The following is a 12,915-nucleotide window of genomic DNA, read 5'->3' as shown; positions in this document are numbered from 1 at the left end:
AATAACGGAATATGTGTGTGTGTGTGTGTGTGTGTGTGTGTGTTTAATTTAAGAACTCTTAAAGACAAAAACAAACAAACAAAATGCCACATTTTTCCTTAGAGATAACATGTAAGGTTTGGGTTATAATGAGTTCAATTTCTGATAGTAGCTGGACTGTGAAGTAGGGTTCCTAGTTTTGCAGTAAAGAAAGTTGTTCTTTGGGAATGGTGGGATGGGGTGGATGAAAAGGCACTGAGGTGAGAGCAGTTTTCAGAGCATTAAAGGGATGAGAATGCTGGCCTTGGGATCTAAAGGCTCAGTCAGGGGATCTCTTCACCACTTTATGTCATAGAGGAGTTTTGTGAGAAGACTGAAATTGGCAACTCAGAGGTGAGAATACCCAGCAAGTCTGTGAAAGGAGAATATTTCTTGTTCAGAGGAAGGAACAGTCATGGAGGAGATAAGGCATTTACAGTCTAAGGAATGTCATGGCTTTGTGGGCTGACAGGGAAACTGAGGTAGGTTGACTGTCATTTGGGACAACTGGGTTTTATGAGGGGATGCGCTGTAGCCCTGGTTGGGCACCGAGGTAGAATGAGAAAAGAGTTGATGGGGGTATTTAGTAAGATGCATTGTAGAGGTGAGGTGGCTAATGGCTGTGAGGCTAATCCGCCAATCCCCATAATAGAGACTGAGGAGGAGACAGGGTCCCCAGAAATTCCGGGAAGGCAGAATAAGCGGCCCCATTGTCAGTTAAAATGGAGATGGGCTTACCTGCCACCACATCATTACCCGAGACTCTGTCCTGGTGATGTAAGTCCATGGAGCCCTGTTAGGGCCTGGGCAGCTTCAGCCTTTGGTGGCCAGTCCAGAGGAGGTATGGGAGATCCAAAGTGGATCCAGACGGTGGACTTGCTGGGCTGGCTGATGTCCGACCTGGAGGGGCCAGACTACAGTCTGAATTCCATTGGCCTTCCCTTCCACACTGTGGGCAGGGCCCAGGTGGGGGTCTCAGGTTTGAGCAGGACTTGGTCCAGTGTCCTTCCTTGTTGCATTGGAAGCATGGGCGCAGAGGAGGCTTTGCCCCTGGCTCACCCTCGGTTGGAGGACCGGCACTTCGTTTGGGGTTTGTGAGAGCGGTGGCTGGGAGCTGGAAGGCCTTCATGTGGGCCTCAGCCTTGGCCTGATCTCACCTAGTTTTTGGATTTGGGTCTCCTTGTCTCTATTGTTAAAGACCTTCATGATCAGGTTAGTGAGGTCTTTTGAGGGGTTTGTGGACCTGTGTCTGCTTTTTGAAGGCTACGGTGTATGTTGGGGGCTGATCTTATCTAATAAAAGAGTAATATTCACATTGACCATCACTCCAGCACACAAGATGGCTGCCCGCATGTGGACACAAGATGACCTGCAGGGGTGGGCAGTTGGGGGGACCCAGCCCTGCAGGGGAGGGCAGTTGGGGGGACCCAGCCCTGCAGGGGAGGGCAGTTGGGGATGACCCAGGTCTGCAGGGGAGGGCAGTTGGGGGGACCCAGCCCTGCAGGTGAGGGCAGTTGGGGATGACCAGGCCTGCAGGGGAGGACAGTTGGGGGCACCCAGGCCTGCAGGGGAGGGCAGTTGGGGGGACCCAGCCCTGCAGGGGAGGGCAGTTGGGGATGACCCAGGTCTGCAGGGGAGGGCAGTTGGGGGGACCCAGGCCTGCAGGGGAGGATAGTTATGGGGACCCAGGTCTGCAGGGGAGGGCAGTTGGGGGGACCCAGGCCTGCAGGGGAGGATAGTTATGGGGACCCAGGTCTGCAGGGGAGGGCAGTTGGGAGGGACCCAGGCCTACAGGAGAGGGCAGTTGGGGGGACCTAGGGCTGCAAGGGAGGGCAGTTAGGGGCAATCAGGCCGGCAGGGGAGAGTTAGGTGTCGATCAGGCTGGCAGGTGAGTGGTTAGGGGGTGCTCAGGCTGGCAGGCAGAAGCAGAAGCAGTTAGGAGCAATCAGGCAGGCAGGCAGGCAGGCAAGCAGTTGGGAGCTAGCAGCCCTGGATTGTGAGAAGGATGTCTGACTGCCCGTTTAGGCCTGATCCCTAGTAATAGGATCTGACTTAAAAAGGCAGTTGGACATTCCTCGAGGGGTCCCAGATTGGAGAGGGTGAAGGCTGGGCTGAGGGACACACACCCCCGTGCACGAATTTCGTGCACCGGGTCCCTAGTTGGGATATAAAATGGGTGTTCAGAAGAAGGGCTCCCCCTGGGGAGGTGGGCTCTAAGGTGGTAAATTTGTGTAAGGCTTCCGTGAGGCAGGAGAAGAGGAGAGCTGGGTTTTCATCAGGGCCCTGAGTGATTTCAATAAGTTCGTCATCATTGACTGCTTTATGGGCAGCCTTTTTGAGTCTGACAGTGAGACAGGCTACATAGCTTGCACCCTGGAGAATTGACCTGCTAGTCCCATCTTGGGTCAGTTTGGAGGATTGCATTAGTGCCAACCTGGTTTGCCACCTAGTCCTGTATATGGAGGGCACACCATGGTCCTGAGCTACTAGTCAGATGTGCTCCTTCTCCTCTGGGGTTAGAGAGGACGACAGGATGACTTAGATCTCATGCCAGGTCAGGTCATAGGACTGGGCCATGTACTTAAATTCCTTAGTACAGGTGGTCAGGTCAGTGGGAAAAGACCTGAGGTGCCTCTCAATCTGTGCGAGGTCGGACATGGAAAATGGGATGTGTACCCAGACAATACTCTCAGTTCCTGCTCCCTCCCTCAGGAGTAGAATGGGTGTAGGAATAGAAGCAGCTGTTGAGAAAGGCAGTCTTAGGGTGGCCTGAGAGCAAATGTTAGGTGGGAAAAGGCTGTATTGGAGCTTGAGTTCTTGGGATTTGGGCTCTCAGGGGCTGGGGGAGAAGGTGGTTGCTAGTTAGGAGGGTCTGGGTTTTAGGAATCTACTCAGGTGAGGGGAGTGATGTGTAAGGAGATGGAGGTCAGTGGTTTGCTGGTTCAAAAGTAGCTTCAGAATCAAGTGTTAGGGGTATGATGTTTTGTGTGAAGGAGAAAGGTCTGATGGGTAGAGCAGAACTGAGAGAGGATTGGGACTGGACGTAGGGAATTTCTGACCATTTTCCATTGCAGTGACAGCAATTATCTGAATTGTGCAATGCGTTAAAATTAAGTGTCGTTTTTAGGCCATTGAGACTTCTCATCTAGTTTATATTGTGGGCAAACAGTGTTACAAAATAAAATGAGCTAGTTGGGCATGGTCTCCCCCGTGAGTGTGCAAAGGGAGTGTGGCGTGGCCCACAAGAGAAAAGATGAGTGACACCACAAATCCAAAGGTGATTGTTTAGGGCAGGCGCCGCCTTGGTTAAACCATGAATCATGAGAGGTGATCCTCTGGACTAGGCGCCCCCAATCTGAAAGGACCCAAAGCGAAATGGCTGAGGAGTCTTCTGGCCTAGCTCTAGGACTTTTGAGACTAGAGACTTTCAAGAAGTTAGTGAGAGAGAGTGGGCAGAAGACTCCAGATGAGGGAAATTGTGGGTTGTCACGCACCTAGAGAAGATTGGCTGGTGTGGAATGGAGGGTCAGCAGTGGAGAAGAAGAGGGTTTGATTCTTTGTCCTCCTTGGCTGGCTCGGGAGGGTCCATAAGGGAGAGAGGACTAATCGAGGCAAGCAATCGAGTCATCTGAATAGTATTTGGAGGTAAGCCCAGGTTGAGCTGCCACTGCCTGTTGCTTTCCGAATAGCAAACTTAGGGTGACCGAAGCTGGGGCAATGGCTCCCCATCCCCATAGAGCTCTCTTGCATTTTGGCACCAGATGTTAGGGTCTCCGAAGGAGGAATGTATGAGGCCAAAAAGCGTGAAGAATTATGAATTTACTAGATTTGCGATGCATGAAATTCGTGCAAAAGTAGGCCTCCCTACCCCTGGCTGCCAGCATTCGGGCTTCCCTCTTAATGGCCGCCGGCAGGCACCCTGCACCCAAGCTTCCCTCACAAACCTGGCTTCGTCCAGAAGGACGTCCGGTCTAATTAGCATGTTACACTTTTATTATTATAGATTAGGTCATCTGTATAACCAGAAAGGCTGAACCCCAAAATGGCACCAGCATCCAAAGACGGGGAGTCAGAGATTTTTAAAGGACTCTAGGCAGGCTTTTTCTGGGTGGAGAATTCTCTGTGCAGGTCTGGATTCTGGGAATCTCCAGAGGGGAGAGAGAATGGTCTTAGCAAGTAGAATGTGGTCTAAGCAAGTGGAATGTCCATTGTGAAGTGGCCAAAGGGTCAGTTCCCAGGGGAGAGGGTATCAATTCAATTATTTGATCAGACCTAACAATAGATGGTTGTGAAAAAAGGAGGGACATTTTCTGAGGTAGGGTTCTAACTTTTCCTAACATTGCTCAGAGGAAGGACAGACTAGAAGACAGAGGACAGCAGTTGCCACCAGGAAGAGTGAGCACTGAGGACTGAGCCCTGAGATAATATAGGCATCTCGAGGTCACCTGGCCTCAGGGCTGGGCAAGGGCATTCAACAGTCTGAGCCCATAGATCCTGGTGCCGGTTGCCAGGCTCTCAACAGACCATTTTCTTTCCACAAATTCCTGCAAATGCATAATCAATTAGGTGTATCGGTTTGTGGAGTTTATTTCAGGGCTTCACACACTGTGGCCTCTGAGAGAGTGGTGTCCTAGAACTGTCTAGCCGCTCTTGTAGCCCTTTGACTTGGGAGCTTTGAACAGACACTAAGCCCAGATTCCTAAGGCCACGGCTAGGGGTTCATGGAGTGGACGTTGATTTTGGCAACCAGTGTAATGAGTGGGAGGTCCTCCAGAGCATAGGTTCCAGAATGTGCAAAGGCTTGGAGTGAAGAGTGTGCTAATTCACGAACCGGCAGGTATGATATGTGTGTGTGTGTGTGTATGTGTGTGTGTGTGTGTGTGTATGTTGATTTTAGATGTAGAAAGGAAGGGAGAGGAAAAGAGATAGAGAAACAGTGACGTGCAAGAAACAAGGATCAGTTGATGCCTACACAACTCCTACTCTGGATCCAGCCCTCAACCAAACATTGACCTCACCAGTGAGTGCATGGGTCTATACTCAACCAACTGAGACACATCAGCCAGGACTGTAGATCACTTTAATATAGGAAATCATGGTCAGGTTGGTAACAGTAGTAGTAGCTCAGAAGGGACAGTGTGAGCCTGAGGTCTAGCTTTCCTGCTGGGGCCACTGTGGAAGGTGGGTATCACAACACAGCAGAGAGATAGAAGTTGTCATGTAGAGTGTCAGGGAGAGGTAATCATTTTGCAGTGGCCAAGGCCTTTAAAAGATGAGTGGACCTGATATCATTTAGAGGCTGAAGAGTTATTCCAACAAAGTGAGACTAGGGCTGGTACATATTAACTTCTCTAAATATTCACCAGGATTTTGATGTGACCCGTGGTGTGGCCTATACGTGGGAAGTTACAGTCAATCTTGTGGATTAGTTTAGAGGCTTGAGTGGTTACTTGTGAGACTCACTGGGTTGGTGCAGAGGGCCACTGGGGTTGGGAATTGGGTGATGGTTAAGTGAGAGATGTTGGCAAGCATTCTCTGGACAACACATGCTGAGTAATAAGTAAGAGGCCAAAGAGAGGACTGGGGGCTGGGGCTGTGGGAGTGCAGTGTGAGAGAGGTGTGGTGAAGAGTGATGTGCACTTGGAGAGGGAGTGTGAATTCATGGCCACGGCACCCTGACATAGACATAGGAGTGAATGACAGCAGAATCCATCTCTGGTGGAGTCTGGATGATCCATGAGGTGACTTTTATAATTGCCGATAAAGAGGGGTGTTTTGGTGCTACATTCTAGGTACAGAGCTTCGTTGCCATTTAAATAACCACCTGCCTTTTGTTGTTGGGGTGACACACAGATTGATAGGAATGAGATAGCCTACACCAGTATTACCCAGGCTTCAAAATCTCCACTGGAATGGGTAAGGGAGAAGGGTAAGGAGTAAGAGATTATGGATGTGGTGAACTATAATTTTGGTAAAAAAGATGATTAGGAAACAATTTGTCCTCGCCACAGCAAATTTGCATTACATTTGAAGTTGTGCCTCTGGGAATGAAGCTGTGTGAGAGGAGTGTTGTTCAAGAAACTATGTACAGCAGGTAGTGCAAAGCGATGGCCTCAGCACCTTGGGATTGGGGTCAAGAGAGTGAAGTGTGATGCCATGTGTTTGGTGTCTTTAAGAAACAATCTGAGGGACTAAGAGGGTATTGCCTGACAAGACCAGCATCAAATCACTTACTCGCTCTTTATGGCCAGCATCTCTCTAACCTATGATTTTGACACCCACTCTATTGATAAGAGTCAGTGTGGCGTACATGGGAGCCTCCCGAGCTCTGGTGTGCTCTACCTCCTCAGCTGCCTTTATTTTTGTGGGAAGACAAAATGTCAGTAGGAATATAAGAAGACAGTGGCTTTCATGGGATCGAGGCCTGGTATTTTCTCTGATGTGTAGTGGAGAGAGCAGATGGGTGTGGAGGGTGGGGAGTATGACAGACTTACAATCGTAGGAGTGAATCTGATCATGGGCTGTACTGTCCCCATTTTGACAGGATATGAACTTTGAGGATGTGGCCATTGCCTTTTCTCAGGAGGAATGGGACCTACTTGATGAGGCTCAGAGACTTCTGTACTGCGATGCGATGCTGGAAGTGTTTGCACTTGTGACATCTGTGGGTAAGACCTTCACGTTCTCCCAATGTCCTGAGGTGATGACCTCTCTTCCTTTATTCCTCAGCCGTAGCTTGCTCTCTCCCACAGCCAGAACATGGCCTCTGCTCACTTCCCACACTGCCCTGTCAAATGTGCTGTGGCTGCCAGAGATGAGCTGGATGGAGAGTCCAGAGCAAAGGACTCCATGAACATCCCTAACACCCATTACCTCAAAAAGTACAGGAAGGCCAAACTGGTTTGGCTCGGTGGATAGAGCGTCGGCCTGTGGACTGGGAGGTCCTGGGTTCGATTCTGGTCAGGAGCATGTGCCTTGGTTGTGGGCGCATCCCCAGTGGGGGGGGGGGGGGTGCAGGAGGCAGCTGGTCGATGTTTCTGGCTTTCTGTTCTTCTCCCTTCCTCTCTCTGTAAAAAATCAATAAAATATATTTAAAAAAAAAAAGTACAGGAAGTGTCACAGAATCAGGAGTCTTGCAGTGAGCTTAATGGGTCCCAGCTTGCACTTTCTCCTCATGGGAGGCTGACAGTGTCCACATGCATGGCTTTAACTTCTGCACTCTTTCTCTGGGTAACGGTTCTTTGTGGCAACCTGGGTCATGTTATGGTCTTCACTTACATGAACTATGGGCTGTTCTTTTAAGGCTTTCATTCAATTGTTTGTAATATTCTCTTCCCTGAATACTATAGCAAGCTGTGTAGCTCTGGCCCAGTGATGACTGCTCACCTCTTCATCACCTGTTCCTCTGCACTGGTGCCTCTGCAATCATCTGCAACATTGACATGCACGTGTTATGTGGTGCACATACGTACTTAGCAGTCCTCGAAACCAGCTATTCCTTTATTGAATTTTACTTGCAGTAAGACCTAACCAACCTCTTAGACAGCTCGCCCCCATATCCAGCAGACAAACCATGCTGAACGCTATTAGTTGAAGGATTTGCTGGAGATCCATATTCTAATCCATTTGGTGCTTGCGGTGTTTGTGTCATATTTCTGTTGTTGCTCCCTATTTTGTGATCCTCCTTACCTCAGAAAGTCAAGAGAGCCTCTTATTAACCCTTCCTGCACATCTCTTATTTTCAGACAATTGCAGTGAGCCAATGTGTGATATGTTACACACTTTTGCAATGGGATTTCCCCTTGTCAGCACATTCAACCTTCATTTCCTCACCATTTCTCACTTTTCAGGTTGTTGGCATAAAATGGATGATGAGGAGTGTATTTGTACAAAAAGAATCACAGGTTAGGTCTTCTAGGAGAGCTCCAGCCACCTAGAGACACTTCTGTGTAACCTGTGTTTCTCTGTGTTAAAAGATATTTTGCATCTGACTGAGTCACATGCAGCATACTTTGAACAGAAAGCCTCCTATAGTGATGCATGTGTTGGAGACTTCTGTTTCAGTGCAAACCATCACCAGCAACAGAGGTGTGAATGCGGAGAGAAGTCCTGGAAACAAGCTATTTACAGGGTCTCCTTTGTGAGTAGGTACAGCTTTTACGCATCTTTGGTGCCTTCAACCACCAGGGAGGTTGGGGAAGACTGGCAATACAACTCAGAGCTTCTCCAGCACCAGGCCACTCTCAACATTAAAGAATTACACCGTGCCAATGATATTTCACAAGAATTTTTTTTTTTAAGAAATACAGTTTTTAAAATTGATTTTGGAGAGGAAGGGAGAGGGAGATAGAAACATAAATGATGAGAGGGAATCATTGATTGGCCGCCTCCTGCAAGCTCCGTACTGGGGTTCGAGCCCACAACCCAGGCATGTGCCCTTGACTGGAATCGAACCTGGGATTCTTCAGTCTGCAGACTGACGATCTATCCACTGAGCCAAATCAGCTAGGGCTCACAGGAATTTCTTGATGGAAAAAGTCATCACCAGTGGGTGAATGTGAAAATGCTTCCAGCCACAACCTGAAAGTTGTTCAGTGTCAGGGTGTCTGTTCTGGAGAACTGATTTATGCGTGCAACCAATTTAGTATAGTTTTTAAATGGATCTTTAACCTCATTTGACAGAAGAGAGTTCACACGGGAGAAAAGCTCTATGAGTGTAGAAAATGTGGGATGTCCTTTTGTTGAAGGGCTTACCTCACTAGACATCATATAGTTCACAGTGGAGAAAAGCCGTATGAGTGTACTGAATGTGGGAAGTTCTTCAGAGAAAGAGCTATATTCATTGACAACTACAGAGTTCACATTGGAGAAAAGCCGTATTTGTGTAGAGAATGTGGGATGTTCTTTCATTGAAGGTTTCACCTCACCACCTCAGAGTTCACACTGGAGAGAAGCCCTATGAGTGTATTGAATGTGGGAAGTTTTCAGTATAAGAACTATACTCATTAAACACCACAGAGTTCACACTGGGGAAAAGCCCTATGAATGTACCGATTGTGGAAAGTTCTTCAGCGCAAAAACTAAACTCGTTAAACACCAGAGAGTTTATACTGGAGAAAAGCCCTCTAAGTGTACCGATTATGGGAAGTTCTTCAATGAAAAAACTAAACTCATTGAACACCATAGAGTTCACACTGGAGAAAAGCCATCTGAGTGTACACAATGTGGGATGTCCTTTTGTCGAAGTAATCACCTCACTTTCCACCTCAAGAGGTCACAGTGGAGAGAAGCCATATGAGTGCAGTGATTGTGGGAAGTCCTTCAGTTATAAGTCTTATCTCAAACAAGACCACTAAGTTCACACTGGAGAAAAGCCATATGAATGTAGACATTGTGAGATGTCCATTCTTCAAAGTGCTCACCTCAAGTGCACAGCTTAGAGTTCACACTGGAGAGAAGTGTTAAATGTGCAGGGAAAGTTTTATTTTTTCTCACTTAGAATAACAACACTGAAGGAGACTCTTTAGGACCTATTTTCCTGAATTTTAACCCTTTTTAATGGAACATATACTCTACTAGATTCCTCATAAGTTTCCGGTACAACTGAGGTTTGAAAGAGCTGCATTGCATTTGGTAACACGCCCAGATCTACTATCCGATTGATTTGTGGCTGAAGAGATTTCACCTCTACCACCTGGCTCACGTGAAGAGTATGTCATTCCCAACCCCTGTGGACTCAGGGAAAATGTATTCTGTGTTCTCACTTGTGCTTGAGAACATTATGATTACTCCAGCTCTTGGCAGTATCTTCATTCCTTTCTCTCTGACGAGGTAATGCACCTGATTCAGGCTTCATCCAGGGCACTCATCCTCAGCTAAAAAGTGCTGCCTGTTTCAGGGACATTGTTGTTCTCCCATTATGCTGTAGAATTGTTCAGGTTCTAATTCACCAATCTGCAAACTGTTTTCTGTCCTTCGTTCCGGTTTATTATATTCTAATAAAGGTGATTTTTCTTTTGTTCCTTTAATTTTGTGGATATATTCACTTCCAGGAATGATTTTCAAGCACAATTGTGATCTATCGCAGTGGTTCTCAACCTTCCTAATGCCGCGACCCTTTAATACAGTTCCTCATGTTGTGGTGACCCCCAACCATAAATTTATTTTCGTTGCTACTTCATAACTGTAATTTTGTTATGAATCATAATGTAAATATCTGATATGCAGGATGTATTTTCAGGGGTCCCGACCCACGGTTTGAGAATCGCTGGAAGGAGAGCATAATGCTAGAAAATCACTCTTTGATTAATATTGGCTTGTAGTGTATTGCTGCCCAAGGCCTTGAAAGAGAGACTGCATGACTTTGTGGTTTTAATTTGCAGGTTTGATCCCAGCTCCTATGGGGCAATATGTGAGGCATCTGATTTTTTGTCTCTCTCATATTGATGTCTCTCTCAATCTCTATCTTCCTCTTCCCCTTCCCTTGCACACTCTAAAAATCAATGGAAAAATATCCTCAGATGAGGATTACCAAAAAAACCCAAACATTCACCCTGGTGCCCTGAGATGGGCCCTCTGCCTGCAAAACCCACCTTTCCTCACTCTTTCCTGCCTTTACCTGGGATGTTCCCACTGCAGATGGGCACGCTGTGTCCTTCCCAGGGTTTGGCAGAGAGGAGCCCCAGGCAAGGCACTGGGAGGGATTTGGCTTCAGTGTTTGCCTGAGAGGTGCTGGCCAGGGCTCTTCAGTCTCTTATCAAAAGGTGTCTCCAGCCTGCTCTTCCACATCCCCCAGGTACCTGGCCTGCTGCAAATGAACCTACTTCTGTATTTGGGAGAAGCCCCTTGCTGCTGTGGGCCCCCAAATCAGTTCACCTTTGGAAATCTTGCCTTGGGCCAGTCCACTCACACCCCTGAGATCCTTTTGAGTTTCTGTTTTTGCATTTTTGGGATTATTTTCCACTTTGATTTTATTAAAAATAAAGCACACCTCTCCCCCACCCCTCACCCAGCCAGTCCTGGAAGTAGCATGGATTCTGCAGGATATGGTGGTGTGTATTTTCAATGGTGAGAGCATTCTGCAATGCAAGCGTTTTCAGGAGAGGCTTGGTCTCAATATAATTCCACATTTGGAAGATGGGTTATGGTTGGTATGTCCCCTTCCCTAAGTTTTGCCTGTGCATAGAAGACCCTTGCTCCTGAAATGAGCTGATAGTTCCTGGATTCTGGGGAATAGTGTGCTGCTGTGGTGTGTGGTTGAGGGGGCAGAGAGACTGGGTGCCTTGGACAGGGTGTTTGAACGTGTTTCTGCCAGCTCATGGGCCAGGTTCCTTGAGTGGATGGGCTGAGGGAAGGCTGTAGGAATGAGAACTTAAATCAGGCTGGATGGAGGGTCAGCAGCCATGGGAGGGCATAGCTGAGACAAATCAAAACAGAGGCTATGGATACTATTGAGGTCAACTGTTTCAGACACCCCAAATACAGAGTCCCCTGTTCTTGGGGACTGGCATTCTAGTGGAGGACAGCCCACAAAGAATGGACCTGGATGGCTGTGACAGGTGACAGCAGCTAATGGGGAAGGTGAAAACTGGGTTGGTCAGTGGGGTCTTCCCTGAGGATGTCTGAGAACGTATGGCATGCTCCAGGTGGGGGCCAGCAGGGAGCATGCCCTGTCCATTTGGGAGCTACAGGGAGGTCACTGGCTGGTTTCAATAGCAAAGATCAGAAAGTGGTAAACAAACAAACAAACAAAAAGACAGTCAAATAGGCAGAAGTGGCATGCAACTCATCCCAGTGCCAGACTGGAAAAAAACTAAATTGAAGAATATCCTCCTTGAATTAACAAATAAGATGCAGCTGAGGAGGCAGTGTACAGCAAGGAAGGTCAGAGGATGCTGGGAGAATGGCAAGAACTGTTAAGTGGGCTTGAGAGGGACAGCCAGCCAGTGAACCAAGAGGGTGAGGAGAAAGCATCATTACACCAAAGACGCGGACAGGCATAACATCCAACTGTGAAAATAAAAAGCCATAAGGTGGCTGGCTGCCAGGGAATCTGGACGCAAGACCACAGCAGCAAAAGCCTGCTCCAGGAAAGGCGGCTGGAACAGTGCAGTGCTGGGAGACAAACCCGCAGTTCTTTGTAATTTTTCCTTGTCTTTGTTTTATTCTCTAAACCCAGAACACAGGACTTTTCAATTGCAAACACTCAACCGAGGTTTTGGAGCAGGAAGAGAGGCACAGACTTTAGGTGCCTGAGGAGAGGCTGAGGAGGGAAGCAGGGCAGGGAGACATGGCCAGGAGTATTGGGACATTCTAAAGGTTCCAAACCTGAATGGCTATTTCTTCCCAGAAGAGCTATCCCCTCCCAGTAGCCTCAAGGCAGGTAACACAGCCTCCTACACCCTGCCTGCATTTTTAGCTTTACAGAGCAAACAAAGGCAGTGGCCAGCCTCCCAGATCTGAAGAGTTCTAAAGAGTCCTCAGTGACTTGATTGGAAGAGGGGCCAGTCTGCCTGCTATTCTGGGAGTCAGACTGATAAAAACTCCAGGTTGCCAGCTAACCCCATTGGTTTTAATACAAGGATCTCTGACCAACCTAGGCCAGAGTAATATTTTGGGACACTCGTAGAGAAGTAGCTCTGGGTCTGGAAAAACAACATACATCTTATTCCCTGAAATCAAAAAGCACCAACACCACCTAAACCCTGTCAGAAACAAATGATTGAGTGATAAGACTGATAGCGGGGAGGCAGGCAAAGAGGGCAGATTGGCCCTGCCTGCTTGCAGCCAAGGCCTGTGGAGACAGACACAAGCAGAGGACCTGTGGATTGCTTTGAGCTTCAAGCAGGGAGCTAAAAGCCCAAAGACAGTGAGTGACAGTGGCCAGCACCTCAATGC

At 48.0% G+C, this 12,915-nt stretch overlaps 1 protein-coding gene across 6 annotated transcripts in view; it reads left to right on the top strand.

Annotated features, from left to right (window-relative positions):
* Window positions 1–12,915, top strand: part of LOC118654961 (zinc finger protein 501-like) — a 95,994-nt gene that overhangs the window by 49,287 nt on the left and 33,792 nt on the right. For 3 of the 6 annotated variants that reach the window (XM_036306255.1, XM_036306257.1, XM_036306256.1), the window contains one exon: window positions 6,563–6,686. In XM_036306255.1, coding sequence (XP_036162148.1) covers window positions 6,563–6,686 — 124 coding nt within the window. Of the gene's footprint in view, window positions 1–6,562; window positions 6,687–6,753; window positions 7,032–12,915 lie in introns of those variants that run through there. The other 3 variants (XM_036306260.1, XM_036306259.1, XM_036306258.1) reach the window with 3 other exon arrangements.

This window comes from Myotis myotis, unplaced genomic scaffold (assembly GCF_014108235.1).
Source record: "Myotis myotis isolate mMyoMyo1 unplaced genomic scaffold, mMyoMyo1.p scaffold_m19_p_40, whole genome shotgun sequence".
In the NCBI taxonomy this organism is placed as follows: domain Eukaryota; kingdom Metazoa; phylum Chordata; class Mammalia; order Chiroptera; family Vespertilionidae; genus Myotis; species Myotis myotis.
Note: the sequence above shows the minus strand (reverse complement) of the source record. Positions and strands in the feature narration are given on the sequence as shown.